This window comes from Coregonus clupeaformis, chromosome 17, assembly GCF_020615455.1.
Source record: "Coregonus clupeaformis isolate EN_2021a chromosome 17, ASM2061545v1, whole genome shotgun sequence".
Lineage (NCBI taxonomy): Eukaryota > Metazoa > Chordata > Actinopteri > Salmoniformes > Salmonidae > Coregonus > Coregonus clupeaformis.
In genome coordinates this window covers 4,102,622-4,130,494 of record NC_059208.1, presented here as the reverse complement: position 1 = coordinate 4,130,494, position 27,873 = coordinate 4,102,622, and the positions used below count along the sequence as shown (strand labels likewise).

The window sequence follows — 27,873 nt, the reverse complement described above, 5'->3', positions numbered from 1 at the left end:
CGTAACCTCCCCTTTTTTGTGCTTTGGCCAATGAGCAGGCGGTGGCGGCGCTCACCCTGCAATGTTATTGGTGGAGACGCTCTTGGAGAGGGAAAGGCCGGAGCGTCCGCGGCGTGAGCCCAGCAGGGATTGGCAGAGATTGTCAGAGTGGTAGATGGCTGAGCTGGGGCGTTCCCTCATCATGGGGGCTAACGAGGAGTAGATAAAGGAGGAGGACAGGGAAGAGGAGTAGGGGGAAGAGGAGTAGGAGGAAGAGGGGGAGGAAGAAGAGGAGGGAATAGAGGAGGAAGGAGAAGAGGAATATAGTGGAATATTGTAAAAGGGAAACACTCATAGTGAAAAAGGAGTCTCCACAGATGCAATCAGATGCAATTTCAGAGTTCAAAAGTGAAACTACAGTAACTCTTGCTCAATTGCAAAACTGACATTGTTATTACATTCTAGTTCAATAGTGAAAAAAACGTTTTTCTTTGCGTATGTAAAAAATAATTTGAAGTGTGTAGAGTGCGCACGTGTTTGCATGTACTGACTTTTGGTACGAAGGGTCACGTTCTGCAGAGATGAGTTGTTCCTCATGAGAGCCATCTTCTGTTGCTGTGGTTACAGAGTACAGTTCAATATCATATACCACATATTATTACATACTTGTATACAGTGTCTTCAGAACGTATTCACACCCCTTGACTTTTCCACATTTTGTTGTGTTACAGCCTTAATTTAAAATGGAATAAATTGATATTGTGTTTCAATGGCCTAAACACAATACCCCATAATGTCAAAGTGTGATCATGTTTTTAGACATTTTTACAAATTAATGAAAAATGAAAAGCTGAAATTTCTTGAGTCAATAAGTATTCAACCCCTTTGTTATGGCAAGCCTAAATAAGTTCAGGAGTAAACATTTGCTTAACAAGTCACATAATAAGTTGCATGGACACTCTCTGGTCCAATAATAGTGTTTAACATGATTCAACCAAAGACCAGGGAGGTTTTCCAATGCCTCGCTTTTGAAGGCACCTACTGGTAGATGGGTAAAAATAATAAACACAGACCTTGAATATCCCTTTGAGCATGGTGAAGTTATTAATTACACTTTGGATGGTGTATCAATACACCCAGTCACTACAAAGATACAGGCGTCCTTCCTAATTCAGTTGCCAAAAAGGAAGGAAACCGCTCAGGGATTTCACCATGAGGCCAGTGGTGACTAAAACAGTTACAGAGTTTAATAGCTGTAATAGGAGAAAACTGAGGCTGGATTAACAACATTGTAGTTAATCCACAATACTAACCTAAATGACAGAGTGGAAGCCTGTACAGAATAAAAATATTCCAAAACATGTATCCTGTTTGCAATAAGGCACTAGAGTAAAACTGCAAAAAATGTGGCAAAGAAATTAACTGTCCTGAATACAAAGTGTTATGTTTGGGGCAAATCCAACATAACCAGTGGAGGCTCCTCAGAGGAGGAAGGGGAGGACCATCCTCCTCAGTGAATTTCATTAAATTAAAAATAGTAAAACATTGAAAAAATATACTAAATATATTCACGTCACCAGATAATTGATTAAAACACACTGTTTTGCAGTAGCCTCAACAGCACTCTGTTGTAGGGTAGCACCATGGTATAGCCGGAGGACAGCTAGCTTCCGTCCTCCTCTTGGTACATTGACTTCAATACAAAACCTAGGAGGCTCTTGGTTCTCACACCCTTCCATAGATAGATGGGGAGAACAAGTATTTGATACACTGCCGATTTTACAGGTTTTCCTACTTACAAAGCATGTAGAGGTCTGTAATTTTTATCATAGGTACACTTCAACTGTGAGAGACGGAATCTAAAACAAAAATCCAGAAAATCACATTGTATGATTTTTAAGTAATTCATTTGCATTTTATTGGATGACATAAGTATTTCATACATCAGAGAAGCAGAACTTAATATTTGGTACAGAAACCTTTGTTTGCAATTACAGAGATCATACGTTTCCTGTAGGTCTTGACCAGGTTTGCACACACTGCAGCAGGGATTTTGGCCCACTCCTCCATACAGACCTTCTCCAGATCCTTCAGGTTTCGGGGCTGTCGCTGGGCAATACGGACTTTCAGCTCCCTCCAAAGATTTTCTATTGGGTTCAGGTCTGGAGACTGGCTAGGCCACTCCAGGACCTTGAGATGCTTCTTATGGAGCCACTCCTTAGTTGCCCTGGCTGTGTGTTTTGGGTCGTTGTCATGCTGGAAGACCCAGCCACGACCCATCTTCAAGCTCTTACTGAGGGAAGGAGGTTGTTGGCCAAGATCTCGCAATACATGGCCCCATCCATCCTCCCCTCAATATGATGCAGTCGTCCTGTCCCCTTTGCAGAAAAGCATCCCCAAAGAATGATGTTTCCACCTCCATGCTTCACGGTTTGGATGGTGTTCTTGGGGTTGTACTCATCCTTCTTCTTCCTCCAAACACGGCGAGTGGAGTTTGGACCAAAAAGCTCTATTTTTGTCTCATCAGACCACATGACCTTCTCCCATTCCTCCTCTGGATCATCCAGATGGTCATTGGCAAACTTCAGACAGGCCTGGACATGCGCTGGCTTGAGCAGGGGGACCTTGCGTGCGCTACTGTTTGTTACTAATGGTTTTCTTTGAGACTGTGGTCCCAGCTCTCTTCAGGTCATTGACCAGGTCCTGCTGTGTAGTTCTGGGCTGATCCCTCACCTTCCTCATGATCATTGATGAGGTGACGAGGTGAGATCTTGCATGGAGCCCCAGACCGAAGGTGATTGACCGTCATCTTGAACTTCTTCCATTTTCTAATAATTGCGCCAACAGTTGTTGCCTTCTCACCAAGCTGCTTGCCTATTGTCCTGTAGCCCATCCTAGCCTTGTGCAGGTCTTACAGACCTCTACATGCTTTGTAAGTAGGAAGACCTGTGTACAGTGAACACACATATGTACAGTGCATTCGGAAAGTGTTCAGACATCTTCCCTTTTTACACATTTTGTTAAGTTGTAGCCTTATCTATTATGGATTATTATTATTATTTTATCCCTCAATCTACACACAATACCCCATACTGACAAAGCGAAAACAGGTTTGTAGACATTTTTGCAAATGTATAAAAAAACAAAAACAGAAATACATTATTTACATAAGTATTCAGACCCTTTGCTATGAGACCAAGCCATGAGGTCGAAGGAATTGTCCGTAGAGCTCAGAGACAGAATTGTGTCGAGGCACAGACCTGGGGAAGGGTACCAAAACATTTATGCAGCATTGAAGGTCCCCAAGAACACAGTGGCCTCAATCACTCTTAAATGGAAGAAGTTTGAAACCACCACGACTCTTCCTAGAGCTGGCCGCCTGGCCAAACTGAGCAATCGGGGCAGAAGGGCCTTGGTCAGGGAGGTGACCAAGAACCCGATGGTCACTCTGACAGAGCTCCTCTGTGGAGATCGGAGAACCTTCCAGAAGGACAACCATCTCTGCTACACTCCACCAAATCAGACCTTTACGGTAGAGTGGCCAGATGGAAGCCACTCCTCAGTAAAGGCACATGACAGTCTGCTTGGAGTTTGCCAAAAGGCACCTAAAAAGGACTCTCAGACCATGAGAAACAAGATTCTCTGTTCTGATGAAACCAAGATTGAACTCTTTGGCCTGAATGCCAAGCGTCACGTCTGGAGGAAACCATGCACCGCTCATCACCTGGCCAACACCATCCCTATGGTGAAGCATGGTGGTGGCAGCATCATGCTGTGGGGATGTTTTTCAGTGGCAGGGACTGGGAGACTAGTCAGGGTTGAGGGATGGATGAACGGAGAAAAGTACAGAGAGATCCTTGATGAAAACCTGCTCCAGAGCGCTCAGGACCTCAGACTGGGGCGAAGGTTCACCTTCCAACAGGACAATGACCCTAAGCACACAGCCAAGACAACGCAGGAGTGGCTTCGGGACAAGTCTCTGAATGTCCTTGAGTTGCCCAGCCAGAGCCCGGACTTGAACCCGATCGAACATCTCTGGAGAGACCTTAAAATAGTTGTGCAGCAATGCTCCCCATCCAGTCTGACAGAGCTTAAGAGGATCTGCAGAGAAGAATGGAAGAAACTCCCCAAATACAGGTGTGTCAAGCTTGTAGCGTTATACCCAAGAACACTCAAGGCTGTAATCGCTGCCAAAGGTGCTTCACCAAAGTACTGAGTAAAGGGTCTGAATACTTTCGTCAATGTGATATTTCAGTTTTGTATTTTGAATACATTTGCTAAAATTTCAAAAAACCTTGTTTTGCTTTGTCTTATGGGGTATTGTGTGTAGATTGATGAGGGAAAAAAACAATTTTATCCATTTTAGAATAAGGCTGTAACGTAACAAAATGTGGAAAAAGTGAAAGGGTCTGAATACTTACCGAATGCACTGTATATAGTGTGTATATATATATAGTATATATATATATATATATATATATATACACACACACACACATACATACATACAGTGGGGAGAACAAGTATTTGATAACCTGCCAAATCGGCAGTGTTTCCTACTTACAAAGCATGTAGAGGTCTGTAATTTTTATCATAGGTACACTTCAACTGTGAGAGACGGAATCTAAAAAAAAATCAAGAAAATCACATTGTATGATTTTTAAGTAATTCATTTGCATTTTATTGCATGACATAAGTATTTGATATATCAGAAAAGCATAACTTAATATTTGGTACAGAAACCTTTGTTTGCAATTACGGAGATCACACGTTTCCTGTAGGTCTTGACCAGGTTTGCACACACTGCAGCAGGGATTTTGGCCCACTCCTCCATACAGACCTTCTCCAGATCCTTCAGGTTTCGGGGCTGTCGCTGGGCAATACAGACTTTCAGCTCCCTCCAAAGATTTTCTATTGGGTTCAGGTCTGGAGACTGGCTAGGCCACTCCAGGACCTTGAGATGCTTCTTACGGAGCCACTCCTTAGTTGCCCTGGCTGTGTGTTTTGGGTCGTTGTCATGCTGGAAGACCCAGCCACGACCCATCTTCAAGCTCTTACTGAGGGAAGGAGGTTGTTGGCCAAGATCTCGCAATACATGGCCCCATCCATCCTCCCCTCAATATGATGCAGTCGTCCTGTCCCCTTTGCAGAAAAGCATCCCCAAAGAATGATGTTTCCACCTCCATGCTTCACGGTTTGGATGGTGTTCTTGGGGTTGTACTCATCCTTCTTCTTCCTCCAAACACGGCGAGTGGAGTTTGGACCAAAAAGCTCTATTTTTGTCTCATCAGACCACATGACCTTCTCCCATTCCTCCTCTGGATCATCCAGATGGTCATTGGCAAACTTCAGACGGGCCTGGACATGCGCTGGCTTGAGCAGGGGGACCTTGCGTGCGCTACTGTGTGTTACTAATGGTTTTCTTTGAGACTGTGGTCCCAGCTCTCTTCAGGTCATTGACCAGGTCCTGCTGTGTAGTTCTGGGCTGATCCCTCACCTTCCTCATGATCATTGATGAGGTGACGAGGTGAGATCTTGCATGGAGCCCCAGACCGAAGGTGATTGACCGTCATCTTGAACTTCTTCCATTTTCTAATAATTGCGCCAACAGTTGTTGCCTTCTCACCAAGCTGCTTGCCTATTGTCCTGTAGCCCATCCTAGCCTTGTGCAGGTCTTACAGACCTCTACATGCTTTGTAAGTAGGAAGACCTGTGTACAGTGAACACACATATGTACAGTGCATTCGGAAAGTGTTCAGACATCTTCCCTTTTTCCACATTTTGTTAAGTTGTAGCCTTATCTATTATGGATTATTATTAATATTTTATCCCTCAATCTACACACAATACCCCATACTGACAAAGCGAAAACAGGTTTGTAGACATTTTTGCAAATGTATAAAAAAACAAAAACAGAAATACATTATTTACATAAGTATTCAGACCCTTTGCTATGAGACCAAGCCATGAGGTCGAAGGAATTGTCCGTAGAGCTCAGAGACAGAATTGTGTCGAGGCACAGACCTGGGGAAGGGTACTGTGACGTCACGAGAGGCTACACAGCTTTCAGCGGGATTGCTCAAGTAGTGCAAGGAGACAAGGTTCAAACAAAACAAGGATTTTATTATAGGTCTTGGGAAATTAACGAAAATATAACAAAATTCTGTTCTCTTGTGGCTCTTTAAGGGTTAACAGTTCAGGGATGTCTCTTCCACATCCAAAATCCTAATTCTCACTCGCACAGATAACTTTTCCCCAGCCTTACTGTAGTCCACGTTGCAGCTAGTGGCCAACCCAGCAAAAAAGTCCTTCCAAATGTCTCTCACGTATTTCCCACAGGTGCATATATCCAAAGGTGAGTATTTCCCAAAGGTAAGTATCTCCAAATCCTTATATTCCTCATGGAAGTGGACGTGCAGCACTCTTGTCCTCCAGAGAGCCCAGGTTGGAGACTGTGTGTCTTCCCTTCCCAAACCTTCAGCTCATCAGCTCCTGATTTGTTTCAGCTGCGTGGGAAGATTGGCCATAGAGGGTGGAGTTCCCGACCATACCAGCAGATGGAGCCATAGCTGTCTGGGTTTGCAGCCATCTCAGGGATGTAACGTCCCTCAGGACACAGCCTCTCGTGACATCACACATCCCCCTCCTCGGGACCGACGTCCTCGTCGGGTAAAGGCAGCGAAGAAGGCATCACGCCGGGAGAGGGCGTCCGCATTGCCGTGGTGCTTGCCAGACTGCTCTCTCTTCAACTCCTCCAACTCTAGGACCAGGGACTCAGCCTCCTGTTGTCGCTCCTTGAGTTTCTTACTGAAGCATCAGCCTTGGTTTTAGCAGAGTTTAGCTTCTGTTGAGCAGCTTTCAGTTCCTTCTCTCTCTCTGCCTCCGCATTCTTCATCTTGTTCTCCAACACCTTGTACTTCTCCTCTGCCTTCTTCTGGACCTCCTTACTACTGCGCAGGGTCTCCTCACACTCCTCGATGGTCCTGCGCAGCCTCTCCAGCTCCTCCTGTTGCTTAGGGAAGGAGCTCTGTTGGAGTTTAGCCTGGAGGATATCTAACTCTTCTGTCTTCATGTCTAACTGTTGCTTTAACAAACGATACCTCTCAGTGGTCCCCTTCAGACCAGACAGTTCTTTGTCCAGATTCTGTAGCTCCGTCTCGGTGTTGGTCTGGGCACCTGCCATCCCTATCAGAGCCCGGGCGGGAGTGAGTAACTCGGAGGATTGCACCGGAGCCTTCCCAGGATGAGTCTTGCCTCTCCGTTTCCGAGGTACTCGGGTTATCCTCTCCTGAGACTCTCTCCAGAGTGGGTAAAAGGCTGGGCAGTCTCGTCCAATTAGGACAGGGACGGGGAGGGGAATCAACCACCCCCCGCCGTCGTGTGTATGGTTCCCCGTGTGCTGGTCATTGTAAGTTCAGTAATGGGGTATTCTCTGGTGTCCCCATGGACACAGGAAACTGGGAGGACTTTCCCCGGGGGTCAGACACGTTGGGCCCACCAAATCCTTACGCACCAGGGTGGCCCGGCTACCAGAATCCAGTAAGGCCTCCACATCATGGTGATTCACAGTTACCGGGCAGGTGGGGGGGGTCGATCTGGGCCGCCATCTACGACTCCCAAGAGCGAGGCAAAACGGTGTGTGGGTGCTGAGCTGGAGGACTCGCAGTGGGCATAGGTTCATCGGCTGGTTTCCCACACTGCCAGGAGATATGTCCCATCTCCCCCACACCGGTAACACTGTCGAGTTTCCCCCTCCTGGTGTACTCTTCTTGGACCCGCCTGGTTTCTGGCTCCCCCTGGAGCCGGGATAAGTCCTGACGTGGCTGGGTTCGAGACCTTGGGGTCCTTTGGACGGGTTCTTCCCATTTGTGGTGGGGCCGCACTCCTGGGGTCTTTTTCGGGAAGCATTCAGCATCTCCGCTGTGGCCTGGTACTTTTCCACAGCTTCCACGGTCAGATCAGCCGTGGTCAAGGCCTGTTGACTGATGAACCGTTTTGCCTCATAAGGCAGGGCGCGTAGGTAACGATCCACCACAACGGCCTCCACCACCGCCGCTGCTGTATTCCTCTGCGGATCCAGCCATTTCCTTGCAATTCGGACAAGTTCATGCATCTGCGCCCGAGGAGGTTGGTCTGGTTGGAAGGTCCAGCTGTGAAAGCGCTGGGCCATACCAAACTTTGTGAGTCCATATCTGCTGAGGATCTCAGACTTCAGGGCATCATAGTCAGTAACCTGGTCAGGGCCCAGGTCCAGGACAGCATTCAGTGATTCCCCGGTTAGAAAGGGGGCTAACAGACCAACCCACTGTTGCTTGGGCCAGGCTTCCCTAGTGGCCGTGGCCTCAAATGCATGCAGGTATGCCTCAATGTCATCGGTAGCTCCCATCTTAGATGTAAAGTCACTTGCCTTTATTGGGCGGGTATTTTGGACAACCCTCTGTCTCTGCAACTGCAATTCCTCTGCCTTCAGAAGGTTGGCTTTCTTTTGCTCCTCCAAGAGAGCCACGTTTGCTTGCATCTGGGCTTGCTGGCCAGCAACAAGGGCTTTCAATATGTCCTCCATTTCAGTCGGCGGGAGCCTACGGCCAACTTGGAAAACTGGGTGATCAAACCTTCGGTATCCTCCTCTGACATGCACTATTAACGCTTGAGCGTGCCCGTATTCTCCACCATCTGTGACGTCACGAGAGGCTACACAGCTTTCAGCGGGATTGCTCAAGTAGTGCAAGGAGACAAGGTTCAAACAAAACAAGGATTTTATTATAGGTCTTGGGAAATTAACGAAAATATAACAAAATTCTGTTCTCTTGTGGCTCTTTAAGGGTTAACAGTTCAGGGATGTCTCTTCCACATCCAAAATCATAATTCTCACTCGCTCAGATAACTTTTCCCCAGCCTTACTGTAGTCCACGTTGCAGCTAGTGGCCAACCCAGCAAAAAGTCCTTCCAAATGTCTCTCACGTATTTCCACAGGTGCATATATCCAAAGGTGAGTATTTCCCAAAGGTAAGTATCTCCAAATCCTTATATTCCTCATGGAAGTGGACGTGCAGCACTCTTGTCCTCCAGAGAGCCCAGGTTGGAGACTGTGTGTCTTCCCTTCCCAAACCTTCAGCTCATCAGCTCCTGATTTGTTTCAGCTGCGTGGGAAGATTGGCCATAGAGGGGTGGAGTTCCCGACCATACCAGCAGATGGAGCCATAGCTGTCTGGGTTTGCAGCCATCTCAGGGGGATGTAACGTCCCTCCAGGACACAGCCTCTCGTGACATCACAGTACCAAAACATTTATGCAGCATTGAAGGTCCCCAAGAACACAGTGGCCTCAATCACTCTTAAATGGAAGAAGTTTGAAACCACCACGACTCTTCCTAGAGCTGGCCGCCTGGCCAAACTGAGCAATCGGGGCAGAAGGGCCTTGGTCAGGGAGGTGACCAAGAACCCGATGGTCACTCTGACAGAGCTCCTCTGTGGAGATCGGAGAACCTTCCAGAAGGACAACCATCTCTGCTACACTCCACCAAATCAGACCTTTACGGTAGAGTGGCCAGATGGAAGCCACTCCTCAGTAAAAGGCACATGACAGTCTGCTTGGAGTTTGCCAAAAGGCACCTAAAAAGGACTCTCAGACCATGAGAAACAAGATTCTCTGTTCTGATGAAACCAAGATTGAACTCTTTGGCCTGAATGCCAAGCGTCACGTCTGGAGGAAACCATGCACCGCTCATCACCTGGCCAACACCATCCCTATGGTGAAGCATGGTGGTGGCAGCATCATGCTGTGGGGATGTTTTTCAGTGGCAGGGACTGGGAGACTAGTCAGGGTTGAGGGATGGATGAACGGAGAAAAGTACAGAGAGATCCTTGATGAAAACCTGCTCCAGAGCGCTCAGGACCTCAGACTGGGGCGAAGGTTCACCTTCCAACAGGACAATGACCCTAAGCACACAGCCAAGACAACGCAGGAGTGGCTTCGGGACAAGTCTCTGAATGTCCTTGAGTTGCCCAGCCAGAGCCCGGACTTGAACCCGATCGAACATCTCTGGAGAGACCTTAAAATAGTTGTGCAGCAATGCTCCCCATCCAGTCTGACAGAGCTTGAGAGGATCTGCAGAGAAGAATGGAAGAAACTCCCCAAATACAGGTGTGTCAAGCTTGTAGCGTTATACCCAAGAACACTCAAGGCTGTAATCGCTGCCAAAGGTGCTTCACCAAAGTACTGAGTAAAGGGTCTGAATACTTTCGTCAATGTGATATTTCATTTTTGTATTTTGAATACATTTGCTAAAATTTCAAAAAACCTTGTTTTGCTTTGTCTTATGGGGTATTGTGTGTAGATTGATGAGGGAAAAAAACAATTTTATCCATTTTAGAATAAGGCTGTAACGTAACAAAATGTGGAAAAAGTGAAAGGGTCTGAATACTTACCGAATGCACTGTATATAGTGTGTATATATATATAGTATATATATATATATATATATATATATACACACACATACATACATACAGTGGGGAGAACAAGTATTTGATAACCTGCCAAATCGGCAGTGTTTCCTACTTACAAAGCATGTAGAGGTCTGTAATTTTTATCATAGGTACACTTCAACTGTGAGAGACGGAATCTAAAACAAATTCAAGAAAATCACATTGTAGGATTTTTAAGTAATTCATTTGCATTTTATTGCATGACATAAGTATTTGATATATCAGAAAAGCAGAACTTAATATTTGGTACAGAAACCTTTGTTTGCAATTACGGAGATCACACGTTTCCTGTAGGTCTTGACCAGGTTTGCACACACTGCAGCAGGGATTTTGGCCCACTCCTCCATACAGACCTTCTCCAGATCCTTCAGGTTTTGGGGCTGTCGCTGGGCAATACAGACTTTCAGCTCCCTCCAAATACTTTCTATTGGGTTCAGGTCTGGAGACTGGCTAGGCCACTCCAGGACCTTGAGATGCTTCTTACGGAGCCACTCCTTAGTTGCCCTGGCTGTGTGTTTCGGGTCGTTGTCATGCTGGAAGACCAGCCACCTCCCATCTTCAATGCTCTTACTGAGGGAAAGAGGTTGTTGGCCAAGATCTCGCGATACATGGCCCCATCCATCCTCCCCTCAATACGGTGCAGTCGTCCTGTCCCCTTTGCAGAAAAGCATCCCCAAAGAATGATGTTTCCACCTCTATGCTTCACGGTTGGGATGGTGTTCTTGGGGTTGTACTCATCCTTCTTCTTCCTCCAAACACGGCAAGTGGAGTTTAGACCAAAAAGCTCTATTTTTGTCTCATCAGACCACATGACCTTCTCCCATTCCTCCTCTGGATCATCCAGATGGTCATTGGCAAACTTCAGACGGGCCTGGACATGCACTGGCTTGAGCAGGGGGACCTTGCGTGCGCTGCAGGATTTTAATCCATGACGGCGTAGTGTGTTACTAATGGTTTTCTTTGAGACTGTGGTCCCAGCTCTCTTCAGGTCATTGACCAGGTCCTACCGTGTAGTTCTGGGCTGATCCCTCACCTTCCTCATGATCATTGATGCCCCACGAGGTGAGATCTTGCATGGAGCCCCAAACCGAGGGTGATTGACAGTCATCTTGAACTTCTTCCATTTTCTAATAATTGTGCCAACAGTTGTTGCCTTCTCACCAAGCTGCTTGCCTATTGTCCTGTAGCCCATCCCAGCCTTGTGCAGGTCTACAATTTTATCCCTAATGTCCTTACACAGCTCTCTGGTCTTGGCCATTGTGGAGATGTTGGAGTCTGTTTGATTGAGTGTGTGGACAGGTGTCTTTTATACAGGTAACGAGTTCAAACAGGTGCAGTTAATACAGGTAATGAGTGGAGAACAGGAGGGCTTCTTAAAGAAAAACTAACAGGTCTGTGAGAGCCGGAATTCTTACTGGTTGGTAGGTGATCAAATACTTATGTCATGCAATACAATGCAAATTAATTACTTAAAAATCATACAATGTGATTTTCTGGATTTTTTTTTTAGATTCCGTCTCTCACAGTTGAAGTGTACCTATGATAAAAATTACAGACCTCTACATGCGTTGTAAGTAGGAAAACCTGCAAAATCGGCAGTGTATCAAATACTATATATCCTCTTATTTCTTACCCTCTGTTTCATTTTGGTACAGTTGGGCAACGTGTCTCGACAGCGGTTGTGGATGGTTACACTGCAGGCTGTGAGAAAAAGAAAACACACGTGACTCACTCTTTCTAACATTTTCTTTCTCTCCTCTCACTCACTCTGCCCTCACTCTAAATGTCCCCCCTACTCTATATGTATATTTCTGTCTCTCTCAATTTGTTCCTCTGTTTTATATTGTCAACCTTTATCGAATATGGAGCACTTTTAATATATGGTGAGGATCTCCTTCTCTCTTCCCACTTCTCTTTCCCTCTCCCCCATCTTGCACTTATCCCCCCTGCCTTGTTTGTGGCCATTGTTTCATTTCCTGTGCAGGGTTTGTGAACAGGACGTTAGGGTATAGACACAACTGGCGGAGGGGAGGAGAGACCTAGGGGGGTTTAGGAACCCTCTAACCCAGTTTCATTGGTCCTCCACCGCCCGCCCTTAACACTTCTCTGACCCAAATCTGGACTTAAAGCCTACTTAAATTAGTAGGGTTACACACTGAAGAAGGCAATCCAGACTGCTTTGACTTATTAACCGGTTTGATTTGGTGCAGTGAAATCAAGCCAAACTAAATCTGGTGAGTGTAAGTGTACTAGCATCCATGGTATTCACCACCTCCTTACCAACCCCTAAGTGTTACCGTGAATGCATTTCCATATTTCATAATTTAGTATTAGGAATTTGAACAACGCCATGAGACTAAAACAAAAACAGTAACCTTTGACCTATAACTCCCCCTCAAAATAGGAAGAACCTGCAAGGTACCGAGTTAGCGTCTGGCTACATTAGTGGTTACCACCTGCCACCGACACAGATCAGAGCAGAGCCTGGTGCAGGCCAGCACAGGGTGCACAGTTCTGACACAACACCAGGGCTATTATCTGTGTACAGGGGCATGGAGTCCTGACAACACAGGGACTGTTTGTTATAAGGTTTGGTTGAGAAATGAAGAAATGCTACCCAGCAGAAAAAGTGAAGTATAAAGGCATAACAGGAAAGGGAGTGTGTGTGTGTGTGTGTGTGTGGGGGGGACACGTGCAGGACTGTGTCTATATTTGTGTGTGAAATGTTTGTCAAAATGTATTCCTATAATGTAAATATTTCAAAATAAATACTTAGAATAAGACACAAACGAAAATATATTCCAGCACAATCTTTGTCAGTTAAATCAAATGTAATGAAAACACATTGGGCTGCAGCTCCTTCTAGGCCAGTTTGGCTGTGATGATGGCAGTGGAGAGGTGTTTATGAGTGGGTGTGAAGCTCTCCATCTCCAACTCTCACCCATTATCTGACTGCATGTAGATCAATGTTCATAATATAACTATTTTAAATGGAATTGATAGTCACATTGCCGTTTATTACTGTGTTGTAGCTTGTTTGGCCCGTTAACAGGTTGATTTGGTTGTAAAGGAATGGTATAGTGTAGGTTGTTCCCTTTGGTAGTCCCTCAATATTCTGCCACTATAGAGTGATGTGACAATGTATGTTCTGATAGATTATGCTGCATTTTTGTAAAGCGTTTTAGGGTTTTAGAGAGGTACAGGGTGTGGTATGTTTTAGAGGTGCTCTTTTGGTTTGCTGAGGTACACATGCTGTGTAGCTCAGGTCTGTATCTGAAGGATGTGGTGGGTAGGCAAGGCTTACTGGGACAGTTAAGGGCCACTATAGGGGTGCTGTGTGTGTGTGTGTGTGTGTGTGTGTGTGTGTGTGTGTGTGTGTGTGTGTGTGTGTGTGTGTGTGTGTGTGTGTGTGTGTGTGTGTGTGTGTGTGTGTTAGTAGTTGTATTAATTTGTAGTAGTATTAGTAGTACTCACTGGGGCAGCTGAGGGCCTCCTTGGCAGTGATGCTCTTGTTGCATGCTGAACAGAGGGTGGTCCCTGACACGGTGAGGGAGGTGAAGAGATGCCCGTTGCTGTAGCGCGCCTCCCTGTCCCGCGCCTCCTTCTCCCTCTCCCTCATGCGCTCCTTCTCCTTATTCTGGGAGGAAATGAAAAAAAGGAGAAGCAGAATGCACTGATGACATACAATGGCACCGTTGACATAAGGTGGACAGGTCAAAGTTTAAATTGTGTGTCAGAACTTCCCTTAATCCTCCTAATCTTCCACTTTTAAAAAGAGGCCTTTTAGATTGCATCAATACCTTAAAGCAACATGTTGGTAGAAAGCATACAGTTCGTGACAACAGCAAACAGAAGCAAAATCTATGCGTTACCAGTAGCCCTCTGAGGTGTCAAAAGTAGATTACCAAAAGGGAGAATGACAAACGCTAAAGAGGGAGTTCCCCCCCGGATCCGTCACACACCCCATTGTTATCATCTTAATGTTCCATCGTTAATGAGGATTTCCTAATGCAATGTCCACAATCATCTTGTAACCATAGCTACCTTGACCAGGCAGGCCATAGTTGCCCTGACAACTAACTTAATAGCTGATACTACCTCTAACTAAAAACCCCAGTGTGTTCCTGTGAGAGAAGCATGAGCAATGTTCAGTGTCTTCTGGGACCAGTCTGATAAAGCAGAACTTTCTGCAACATAAATTGCTGACTTCTTAGAAACTAAAAGTAGTCACCGCCGCATTGAACCTGTACAATTTCCTCAGTGTTGGGATTGCTTGTTCAAGCAGCTGTAAAGGGTTAACAATGTCTTCCCATCCTTTTAGAGTTGTGCCAAATAATGTATTTTTGTCTGTATGTCAGGGGAGGGAGAGCCTTATGTCTGTTGCCATGTTGACATCCTGTACAGGAAGTAGACAGGGAAGGCTTCCTCTTTTGGGGCTAAAGTGGGCAAGGCGAGCTGTTGCTAAGGCAACAGCGGCAAAAGAGGGAGGTCACCACAAAACCGCACTTGTGCAGTTCTCATTTGAGGTCAAAAGTTTTTCTGTATTCAGTATGAAATAATTGAGGATAAAGGTGAGAGTTAGACTCTTGATTCTCTGTGTGTGAGATCAGTATGTGTGGGTAGGTCTCAAAAACAAATGTCACTGTAAAAGTAAAAGCATTTACAAAACCGGTCAGAATTTGCTGACAGCGATGACCAGCAGAGGATGTTAATATATGAGAGAGAGGATGTTAATATATGAGAGAGAGGATGTTAATATATGAGAGAGAGAGAGAGGAGACAAGACTTCCAGCACTTCACACAACATAGGCCTAGAATGCAACACAATAGATGTCTGTGTTTTCACTGTCTTTCTCCACCTTCTCACTCACTACCCCCCACTCTCTCGATCATTGCCTTCTGTTGCTTTTCTCTGTTTCCGCTGTTTTTCTACAGAAGGCTGATATTGAGAAGCAAATTGGAGAACGCCTTGTGATGATCACATGAACTTTGCAATAAAAGAGGAACCCAAGCTAGCCAGATTGACTGTAGTTTGCCATGTCATAATAAATATTTCAGAGTGGTAAATGTCTAGACAATGACCTTCATGGTGTTTTCTACCATCTCATAGTCCACACAGCACTAACACACCTGATAAATTGTCTGGTTGACAAAGCAAGACTTAATGAGTAGATTATTCGTCACATCAGGTTGAACTGTGTGTTAGTGCTTGGCTGGAACAAACATGTGGGTTATGGGGACAGGAGTTGAGAAACACTGCTCTGAATCTATCCAGAGACTACTTGCAGTACCAGTCAAAAGTTTGGACACACCTACTCATTCAAGGGTTTTTCTATTTTTTTTTTTACAATTTTCTACATTGTAGAATAATAGTGAAGACATCAAAACTATGAAATAACACATATGGAATTATGTGGTAACCAAAAAAAGTGTTAAACAAATCAAAATATATTTTATATTTGAGATTCTTCAAATAGCCACCCTTTGCTTTGATGACAGCTTTGCACACTCACCTGGAATGCATTTCAATTAACAGGTGTGCCTTAAAAGTTCATTTGTGGAATTTCTTTCCTTCTTAATGCGTTTGACCCAATCAGTTGTGTTGTGACAAGGTATACAGAAGATAGCCCTATTTGGTAAAAGACCAAGTCCATATTATGGCAAGAACAGCTCAAATAAGCAAAGAGAAACAACAGTCCATCATTACTTTAAGACATGAAGGTCAGTCAATACGGAACATTTTAAGAACTTTAAAAGTTTCTTCAAGTGCAGTCGCAAAAACCATCAAGCGTTATGATGAAACTTCATCTCATGAGGACCGCCACAGGAATGGAAGACCCAGAGTTACCTCTGCTGCAGAGGATAAGTTCAGTAGTTACCAGCCTCAGAAATTGCAGCCCAAATAAATGCTTCACAGAGTTCTAGTAACAGACACATCTCAACATCAACTGTTCAGAGGAGACTGTGTGAATCAGGCCTTCATGGTTGAATTGCTTCAAAGAAACCACTACTAAAGGAGACCAATAAGAAGAAGAGACTTGCTTGGGCCAAGAAACATGAGCAATGGACATTAGACTGGTAGAAATGTGTCCTTTGGTCTGGAGTCCAAATAAGAGATTTTTGGTTCCAACCGCCGTGGCTTTGTGAGACGCGGTGTGGGTGAACGGATGATCTCTGCATGTGTATTTCCCACCGTAAAGCATGGAGGAGGTGGTGTTATGGTGTGGGGGTGCTTTGCTGGTGACAATGTCTGTGATTTATTTAGAATTCAAGGCACACTTAACCAGCATGGCTACCACAGCATTCTGCAGTGATACGCCATCCCATCTGGTTTGGGCTTAGTGGGACTATCATTTGTTTTTCAACAGGACCATGACCCAACACACCTCCAGGCTGTGTAAGGGCTATTTTACCAAGAAGGATAGTGATGGAGTGCTGCATTAGATGACCTGGCCTCCACAATGCCCCGACCTCAACCCCAATTGAGTTGGTTTGGGATGAGTTGGGCCGCAGAGTGAAGATAAAGCAGCCAACAAGTGCTCAGCATTTGTGGGAACTCCTTCAAGACTGTTGGAAAAGCATTTCAGGTGAAGCTGGTTGAGAGAATGCCAAGAGTGCGCAAAGCTGTCATCAAGGCAAAGGGTGGCTATTTGAAAAATCTCAAATATAACATATATTTTGATTTATTTAACACTTTTTGGTTACTATATGATTCCATATGTGTTATTTCATAGTTTTGATGTCTTCACTATTATTCTACAATGTAGAAAATAGTAAAAATAAAGAAAAACCCTGGCATGAGTAGGTGTGTCCAAACTTTTGACTGGTACTGTATACAGTTCATTCTTTTTATTTAAACTTTATTTATATAGGTTTGTCTCACTGAGATAAATGTATATTGCAAGAGAAATTAGTTCAAAATAGCAGCAGTCGGCATAGTGATGTCCAAAAGTTAACATTTGCCAATACTACCATTACATTTTGGCATCATCACCTCAGTGGTGACCCATGAAATTCAGGGTTGACTTTGATATGCTGGACCAGGTTTTCCAAACCTCTACATCTGTACTGTCCATAATTGTTGGTCAATGTTTGTGCACCTGTTTGAAGTTAAATGTTATTTTAATGCAGCTATGCAAAGCACTAACAGTTTTATAGGAAATAGAGAATAACTATACCAATGAAGTTTAAAATTAGTCATTTCTGATGAGTCAGAGGCAAAGCACACCTCTCTCTCAATATACAGCCTAGTCCTGTAGAATTGGCTTAGACAATAAAGTGAGCAATACATCAGGGAGTGAAATAATAGATGGGGTGAGATAGAGAGACAGATATAGAAGTTAGTTTGTGCTGTCATTAAAAGGTGTCAGGACGATAACACTGAGAAAGACATGAGAATATGGACAGAGTCTATAGGGGGATTCATTTTATAGTCTTCCACCTGTCTACTTCACTGAGTCACTGATAAAGCAACGGCAAACACACACAACAAAAGTATGTTTCACACCTCTATTATACAGTGTGTGTGTTTCCTAAAATGTCCATGCTTCCTGTGTGTTGTTATGTGTATCAACATCAAATTTGTGTGTGTGCGTACGCTCCAGATTAAGGATCTGTAACCGCTGTGTGGATTGAGGTGGCCCTGTAGCCTGGTTTCTGTCCTCTGGAGGGATGCTGGGCAAAGCAGAGCCTGAGGTGGATTCAAGTTTAGTCTCCCTGATCGACATACCATACAGAGGGACAAGAAGATAACGAGGAGTCAGTCTAATATTGGCGTGTGTGAGTGCGTGTGTGTGTGTGTGTGTGCCTCCAACCTCACACACTCAACTCTCTAATGCACCAGAGTCATTGCTCTCTACGGAAGTCGTATCCTCCATCTCTCTGTATCTCACACTATATCTTTCTCCATCCCTCTCTCTCACTCTTTATTTCTAACTCTCAAGCTTTGTCCTTCGCCCTTGGTCCTCTCGTTCTAACTCTCAAGCTTTGTCCTTCGCCCTCGGTCCTCTCGTTCAAACACATTCACGCCTACACACATTCTCCTACACAGTTTCCCCTGTGTGCTATAGATTGCAATATATCCCTCCCACCTCACTCCTGTACTGTAGGAAGTATTCCTATTTCATTTGGTTAAGTTGAACACAACCATACATACCGATCAAAATAATAACATAAGGAATCACAGTGACGATGATGGTTTTTACTCTGGTCACTAATTGTACTTGGAATGTTACTATTTAAAAAAGGTGTAGTATGCAGACATCACTCCGCCATTTCCTAATAGTTTGTCTAATTTCAATTTATGTGACAAAACAAGCAGTCATTGTGTAGAGAATCATTGTACTATCTAAACCGCTGTCAAATATATTTTCCATAACCAAAAATATTGAATTTTCAGCTGGTGTACAAAACCGAAAGTAAAAGATGCAAAAACGAAACATAGAACAGATCTATAGGTTCTTAGACTTGCTTTCAATGAGAATGACAGATCTATAAATCACATTTCTATGTGAATTTGGTTGGGTCGTCCCAAAAGTTACATATTGCAGCTTTAATCAGGGTTCGAATTACAAGGGTGTGTAGGAGTGCTGGGGACAACCATAGCAAATAAGGGCACCCAAGCTTTAAAACATCAACAGCGGGCGTTGTAATAAGCGTTTCTTACTTTGATATACTAGGGCAGTGTTTCTCAGCCTTTATTAGGGACAGACCTAGGTGGTATTTGGTTTCTTTCAAATACTTGATCGCTTGACCTTGCCTGGTGCAAAGGAATCAAAAGAATACTCCCATTTAGTGCAAACACAGCCCATATGCACTCCAGGCAGGCTCTGTGAAACACTCCCAGTATTTAAGAGAAAACAAATACTATTTAAACTCAGGTCTGATTAGTGTAGTGGAGTGAACGTGTAACTTGAACCAAGAACACCAGCAAAATGACTCGAAGCATAGGGGTCTCCTGAATTTGTGTTGAACATACAAAACCTCTAACTGTCCAGTTTGTAGTAGTGTGTGAGTGACAAATAGATTAGTTGGCACTGACCCCAATACTATGTTCATGTTCAATAAATATGCAATAGGCATACATTCGCACACACACACACCCCACCGTAGGAAAGTGATGTTCATATGGCGCTGGCAAGCCAATGCTTTTCTTAGCCATCCGCCATCCACTGTGCCAGAGAAAGCAGATAATATCACACCAACAGAGTGCCATTTCTATGGCAACCGATGCTATAGTCAAATACACACAAACACTACATGTACGCCTCCCTTACATACAAGATCACTACATTAACAAAACTAAGGGCACATGCAGTCCTCACTCCCTGAAACCAGCACACACCAAGTATGTGCACACCTACACACAATCAGTCTAATTGGGAGGCAAAATGGTACACGCAACATGTCATTTGAATATCGCAGGCTTGCATGGTAGTAGCATGATGCACTGTTGTTTTGTAGTTGTAGCCTATGTATGGTGTATAACGTTCATATATATAATTCTGAAATAAAACTAAAATACTGTACTGGTACATGCTTCTTCTAATCAGAAATGTTACACTAATGGTATAACTTATTTTAGGGGTGTCTCATAGGCCTATATATAGCCTACATGGAAAACTGCAAATGTGGAAACAACTGTAGTTCCAATGACTATGTTTGCTCTCCAGTATGTGGCAACACTTCTGGGTACCGATGCACAAATATCCCTAACCCCCCACCCCACCCCCAACAAACTTTCTCTAACTCAGACACCTAGTCTCGACTATTTTTGGGGAATCATGACCAAACAGAAAAAGGTGATGAACATGTATAGGCTTCCAGCGTGCCCAGACCAGTTGTCACCATATGCGCAGCATCATTGCCAAGCGCGCCACTTGCTTTTGTAAAGTATCTCCATATTGCGCAAACTTCCTGAAAATTGCCTACGTGCTTCTGCAATGACGATCGCAATCTAAACGTTATCGTTATAACCAATGTAAGATGTCTCCAATCCTGAAATTACATCCACAAGTTTCAAGTTTTATTAGTCGTATGTACAGATGCGCTCGAAACATTTGCTTTTTGCGCATTTCACTTTTCTTGTCAGAAGTTTGCCAGTAACACACGTTATCAGTATTAGTAAGCCTCCAAATACATCCACTCACCCGTAAATGTATATCTCTCATTCTCTCTTGTCGAATTTTCGACAGATCCGCGACTCTGGACATGGTGAGAATCGAGACCCTTCCTCTCCAGTAAGATTATGAATCCTTTTAAAGGCAAAGCGCTTGTGGCTGTCAAGCAGGAACTTCAAATATCTGCCTGTTTTGTTCTTCCCTGAGAGGTTAACGCTAAAGTAGTTCTATAATTATAATTCAACTTCTCTGTATCCCTAGTCCAACGCTTCTGTCACTGATGCTGCGTAAGAGGCTGCTTTCTCATACAGGAAATTCAGTCGTTTTTTTGCACTTCAGATGATCAAAAATTACGCCTACTGGAGGAGGTTTCATGGTTTCAGAATCAGCCCCTCTTTCAATTATGTGGTACCATTCACTGCTAGCACAGAGATGGGATAGATGGAAGTAAATCAAGAAAAGTGTTTAGCTCTTTCTGGTACTATTCTGGTATTATGGAGAGAGAGGGAAAGGTCACTATATATACACTGAACAAAAATATAAACGCAACATTTAAAGTGTTGGTCCCATGTTTCATGAGCTGTGCTGGGGACAATAAAAGGCCACTCTAAAATGTGCAGTTTTGTCACACAACACAATGCCACAGATGTCTCAAGTTGAGGGAGAGTGCAATTGGCATGCTGACTGCAGGAATAGCCACCAGAGCTTTTGCCAGATAATTGAATGTTCATTGCTCTACCATAAGCTGCCTCCAGTGTCTTTATAGAGAATTTGGCAGTGCATCCAACTGGCCTCACAACCGCAGACCACGTGTAACCACGCCCAGGACCTGCACATACAGTGGGGGAAAAAAGTATTTAGTCAGCCACCAATTGTGCAAGTTCTTCCACTTAAAAAGATGAGAGAGGCCTGTAATTTTCATCATAGGTAAGGGAAAAAAATCCTGAAAATCACATTGTAGGATTTTTAATGAATTTACTTGCAAATTATGGTGGAAAATAAGTATTTGGTCACCTACAAACAAGCAAGATTTCTGGCTCTCACAGACCTGTAACTTCTTCTTTAAGAGGCTCCTCTGTCCTCCACTCGTTACCTGTATTAATGGCACCTGTTTGAACTTGTTATCAGTATAAAAGACACCTGTCCACAACCTCAAACAGTCACACTCCAAACTCCACTATGGCCAAGACCAAAGAGCTGTCAAAGGACACCAGAAACAAAATTGTAGACCTGCACCAGGCTGGGAAGACTGAATCTGCAATAAGTAAGCAGCTTGGTTTGAAGAAATCAACTGTGGGAGCAATTATTAGGAAATGGAAGACATACAAGACCACTGATAATCTCCCTCGATCTGGGGCTCCACGCAAGATCTCACCCCGTGGGGTCAAAATGATCACAAGAACGGTGAGCAAAAATCCCAGAACCACACGGGGGGACCTAGTGAATGACCTGCAGAGAGCTGGGACCAAAGTAACAAAGCCTACCATCAGTAACACACTACGCCGCCAGGGACTCAAATCCTGCAGTGCCAGACGTGTCCCCCTGCTTAAGCCAGTACATGTCCAGGCCTGTCTGAAGTTGCTAGAGTGCATTTGGATGATCCAGAAGAGGATTGGGAGAATGTCATATGGTTAGATGAAACCAAAATATAACTTTTTGGTAAAAACTCAACTCGCCGTGTTTGGAGGACAAAGAATGCTGAATTGCATCCAACGAACACCATACCTACTGTGAAGCATGGGGTTGGAAACATCATGCTTTGGGGCTGTTTTTCTGCAAAGGGACCAGGACGACTGATCCGTGTAAAGGAAAGAATGAATGGGGCCATGTATCGTGAGATTTTGAGTGAAAACCTCCTTCCATCAGCAAGGGCATTGAAGATCAAACGTGGCTGGGTCTTTCAGCATGACAATGATCCCAAACACACCGCCCAGGCAACGAAGGAGTGGCTTCGTAAGAAGCATTTCAAGGTCCTGGAGTGGCCTAGCCAGTCTCCAGATCTCAACCCCATAGAAAATCTTTGGAGGGAGTTGAAAGTCTGTGTTGCCCAGCGACAGCCCCAAAACATCACTGCTCTAGAGGAGATCTGCATGGAGGAATGGGCCAAAATACCAGCAACAGTGTGTGAAAACCTTGTGAAGACTTACAGAAAACGTTTGACCTGTGTCATTATTGAGAAACTTTTGTTATTGACCAAATACTTATTTTCCACCATAATTTGCAAATAAATTCATAAAAAATCCTACAATGTGATTTTCTGGATTTCTTTTTCTCATTTTGTCTGTCATAGTTGATGTGTACCTATGATGAAAATTACAGGCCTCTCTCATCTTTTTTAAGTGGGAGAACTTGCACAATTGGTGGCTGCATTCAGAACGTATTCAGACCCCTTGACTTTTTACACATTTTGTTAAGTTACAGCATTATTCTAAAATTGATTAAATCGTTTTTCCCCCTCATTAATCTACACATAATACCCATCCCGTAGTGACAAAGCAAAAACAGGTTTTTATAAATGTTAGCAAATGTATAAAAAATTAAACAAATGAACTATCACATTTACCTAAGTATGCAGACCCTTTACTTAGCACTTTGTTGAAGCACATTTGGCAGCGATTATAGCCTCGAGTCTTCTTGGATATGATGCTACAAGCTTGGCATACCTGTATTTGGGGAGTTTCTCTCAAGCTCTGTCAAGTTGGATGGGGAGTGTCGCTGCACAGCTATTTTAAGGTCTCTCCAGAGATGTTTGATCGGGTTCAAGTCCGGGCTCTGGCTGGGCCACTCAAGGACATTCAGAGACTTGTCCCAAAGCCACTCCTGCGTTGTCTTGGCTGTGTGCTTAGGGTCATTGTCCTGTTGGAAGGTGAACCTTCGCCCCAGTCTGAGGTCCTCAGCGCTCTGGAGCAGGTTTTCATCAAGGATCTCTGTACTTTGCTCCGTTCATCTTTCCCTCGACCCTAACTAGTCTCCCAGTCCCTGCCACTGAAAAACATCCCCACAGCATGATGCTGCCACCACCATGCTTCACCGTAGGGATGGTGCCAGGTTTCCTCCAGACCTGACGCTTGGCATTCAGGCCAAAGAGTTAAATCTTGGTTTCATCAGACCAGAGAATCTTGTTTCTCATGGTCTCAGAGTCCTTTAGGTGCCTTTTGGCAAACTCCAAGCGGGCTGTCATGTGCCTTTTACTGAGGAGTGGCTTCCGTCTGGCCACTCTAGCATAAAGGCCTGATTGGTGGGGTGCTGCAGAGATGGTTGTCCTTCTGGAAGGATCTCCCATCTCCACAGAGGAACTCTGGATCTTTGTCAAAGTGACCATCGGTTTCTTGGTCACCTCCCTGACCAAGGCCCTTCTCCCTCGATTTCTCGGTTTGGCCGGTCGGCCAGCTCTAGGAAGAGTCTTGATGGTTCCAAACTTCTTCCATTTAAGAATGATGGAGGACACTGTGTTCTTGGGGACCTTCAATGCTGCAGACATTTTTTGGCACCCGTCCCCAGATCTGTGCCTCGACACAATCCTGTCTCGGAGCACTACGGACAATTCCTTCGACATCATGGCTTGGTTTTTGCTCTGACATGCACTGTCAACAGTGGGACCTTATATAAACTGGAATGCCTTTCCAAATCATGTCCAATCAATTGAATTTACCACAGGTGGACTCCAATCAATTTGTAGAAACATCTCAAAGATGATCAATGGAAACAGGATGCACCTGAGCTCAATTTTGAGGCTCATAGCACAGCGTCTGAATACTTACGTAAATAAGGTATTTCTAAAAACCTTTTTTTGCTTTGTCATTATGGGGTATTGTGTGTAGTCATTATGGGGTATTGTGTGTAGTACTGCAAAAATCTCTGAAGCTGGAGACACTTATCTCCCTCACTAACTTTAAGCATCAGTTGTCAGAGCTCCTTACCGATCACTGCACCTGTACACAGCCCATCTGAAATTAGCCCACCCAACTACCTCATCCCTATATTGTTATTTATTTTGCTCTTTTGCACCCCAGTATCTCTATTTGCACATAATCTCTTGCACATCTAGCATTCCAGTGTTAATACTAATTGTAATTATTTTGCACTATAGCCTATTTATTGCCTTACCTCCATAACTTGCTACATTTGCACACACTGTATATATATTTTCTGTTGTATTTTTTGACTTTATGTTTTTTTACCCCATATGTAACTCTGTGTTGTTGTTTTTATCGCACTGCTATGCTTTATCTTGGCCAGGTCGCAGTTGTAAATGAGAACTTGTTCTCAACTGGCTTACCTGGTTAAATAAAGGTGAAATAAAATAAAATAAAAATATTGATGAGGAAAACATTTAATTTAATCAATTTTAGAATAAGGCTGTAAGGTAACAAAATGTGGAAAAAGTCAAGGGGTCTGAATACTTTCCGAATGCACACACACACACACACACACACACACACACACACACACACACACACACACACACACACACACTTCAAAAAGTATTTACACTCGTCGACATTTTCCAAACTTTGTTGTGTTAGAGCCTGAATTTAAAATGGATTAACGTAAAAAAAGAAGAAGAAATAAAACAATGTCACTGGCCTACACACAATACCCCATAATGTCAAAGTGGAATTATGTTTTTCTAAATGTTTACAAATTAATTTAAAAAGAAAAGTTGAAATGTCTTGAGTCAATAAGTATTCAACCCCTTTGTTATGGCAAGCCTAAATAAGTTCAGCAGTAAAAATGGGCTTAACAAGTCACATTAAAATTGCATGGACTCACTATGTACAATCATATTGTTTAACATGCTTTTTGAACGACTGCCTCAACTCTGTACCCTATACATACAGATAATTGTAAGGTCCATCAGTCTAGCAGTGAATTTCAAACACAGATTCAACCACAAAGACTAAGGGAGGTTTTCCAATGCCTATTGGTAGATGGGTAAAAATAAAAAATCAGACATTCAATATCCCTTTGAGCATGGAGAAGTTATTATTCACACTTTGGATGGTGTATCAATACAACCAGTCACTACAAAGATACAAGCGTCCTTCCTAACTCAGTTGCCGGAGAGGAAGGAAAACACTCAGGGATTTCACCAGGAGGCCAATGGTGATTTTAAAACAGTTTCAGAGTTTAATGGCTGTGATAGGAGAAAACTGAGAATAGATCAACAACATTGTAGTTACTCCACAATACTAACCTAATTGACAAGAGTGAAAAGAAGGAAGCCAGTACAGAAGAAAAATATTCCAAAATATGCATCCTGTTTGCAATAAGGCACTAAAGTAAAACTGCTAAAAATGTGGCAAGGAAATGTACTTTATGTTCTGAATAAAAAGCGTTATGTTTGGGGCAAATCCAACACAACACGTCACTGAGTACCACTCTTCATATTTTCAAGCATGGTAGTGGCTGCATCATGTTATTGGTATGCTTGTCATCAGCAAGGACTAAGGAGTTTTTTTAGGATCCAGATATTAGTCTTATTTTTTTTTGTAGTTCACTGACCAAAAATGACAATTAAATCAATTTTAATACCACCTTGTTACAACAAAATGTGGAACAAGTTAAAGGGTATGAATACTTTATTAAGGCACCACATGCCAGATAAATGGACAAACATATGCTAATAATATTCCATAAATAGCCAGTAATTTACAATCAAATACTCACAAATGTGTTGAAATAAGATGACAGCAACTTCACATGTAATACAGTAGATGAAAAGCTTTGGAAAAGTGGAAAAATGTATGACCAATTCATACAGAGGGACTACTTCCAATGAGGCAAAGACAACTGAAGACAGGCTATGCTATAATCAATGCCTTGTCAATTCATATGGACATGTTATATGAGTTGTAAATGCATTGCATCCAATCAAAACAGTGCTGAAAATATCATCTAGTTGACCAAACGTGGGTAGGCTATTGCTTAAAATATATTATAAACTATTAGATTACTTTGGGAGTTTCAGTAAGCAACAATATGATACATGCCTCAATTGCATTAGCCTACTTTATTCCAATATTTTCGTCATTCAGGTGACATTCATTCCCATAGTAATTCTTTATGGATCCATCCAGTTGTTGTTAATAAGTGCATGCTTAGTGGAGGGCTATGCAGAGAGATGTGCAAAGTGACATGCCTCTCAAAGTTTACAACTGTCAGGAGGAGGATGGTAACAGCCTAGTAAAGGGCGCTGCCTACACTCTTAGAAAAAAGGCGCTATCTAGAACCTAAAAGGGTTCTTCGGCTATCCCCATAAGAGAGCCCTTTTGGTTCCAGGTAGAACACTTTTGGGTTCTATCTTGAACACTTTCCATAGAGGGTTCTACATGGAATCTAAAAAGGGTTCTACCTGAAACCAAAAAGGGTTCTCCTTGAAACCAAAAAGGGTTCTCCCTGAAACCAAAAAGGGTTCTCCTTGAAACCAAAAAGGGTTCTCCCTGAAACCAAAAAGGGTTCTCCCTGAAACCAAAAAGGGTTCTCCTTGAAACCAAAAAGGGTTCTCCTATGGGTACAGTCAAATAACCCCTTTGAAACCCTTTTTTCTAAGAGTGTATCAACCATCAAGAGCAAAGAGCGTGCCAATGCCGCCTCAGCATTACGGCTACATTCATACTAAGCCGTAAGCAGAACTTTACCACCATCATGACTAAGTCGGTTGGCAGAAATAAAAGTACAGGCTTTGTTGCCGACAATACCTTTCAGATATAAAGAAAAGTCGTCAAAAAGTTAGCAGAAACATCTTGGTTTGAAAGGTGTATTTGACTCCCTCTCTCTGTCTCTTCCTACCTTTCTCCTGCCCTCTGCATCAGATTCCCATCTCAGTGTGCAGAATTTGGCACAACTGGTTTGGTGATTGAGAAGACCAACTGGTTTCTGTTACAAACAAGTACAAACTTATTTTTCATGATGAGAGGAAGACGTCATACTTTGGTTGTTATGGTCAGATTATATTTTTAAAGGAGTTCCCCCAAGCTCCTGCTCCCCCTCCAAGAAACTCACATTGCCTGTAGGTCAAAGTAGATGAAAAACAGGGTATCCCTGCTACTATAGGCGGCTGTGTGTTGCATACATTTTTATCTTAGGGAGTGAAGAGTCCTCTAGACTTTAGAGGACATTTCAATTGGCTGCAGCAGTCTCTACTAGGGGCCCCCTGTTGGTTTCACAAGTCCTACTGTATACGTCAGCCCTTTGGTGGACGCAGGGATTGAACTCCAGTCTCCGAGGTCATACCCGTACATGTGTCAAGAGACGGGAGGTTTACCACTCACCCACAGGCTATGTACT

General features: G+C 43.6%; 1 protein-coding gene across 2 annotated transcripts in view; it reads right to left on the bottom strand.

Moving 5' to 3' along the window:
* LOC121585980 (rho guanine nucleotide exchange factor 2-like) overlaps window positions 1–27,873 on the bottom strand; it is a 111,869-nt gene that overhangs the window by 59,343 nt on the left and 24,653 nt on the right. Inside the window, exons 1-5 of one of the 2 annotated variants that reach the window (XM_045226056.1) lie at window positions 20,614–20,875; window positions 13,940–14,102; window positions 12,099–12,166; window positions 531–594; window positions 56–188 (exon numbers count right to left, since the gene is read on the bottom strand). In XM_045226056.1, coding sequence (XP_045081991.1) covers window positions 56–188; window positions 531–594; window positions 12,099–12,166; window positions 13,940–14,102; window positions 20,614–20,676 — 491 coding nt within the window. In that variant the 5' untranslated portion in view covers window positions 20,677–20,875. Of the gene's footprint in view, window positions 1–55; window positions 189–530; window positions 595–12,098; window positions 12,167–13,939; window positions 14,103–20,613; window positions 20,876–27,873 lie in introns of those variants that run through there. The other variant, XM_045226055.1, reaches the window with a different exon arrangement.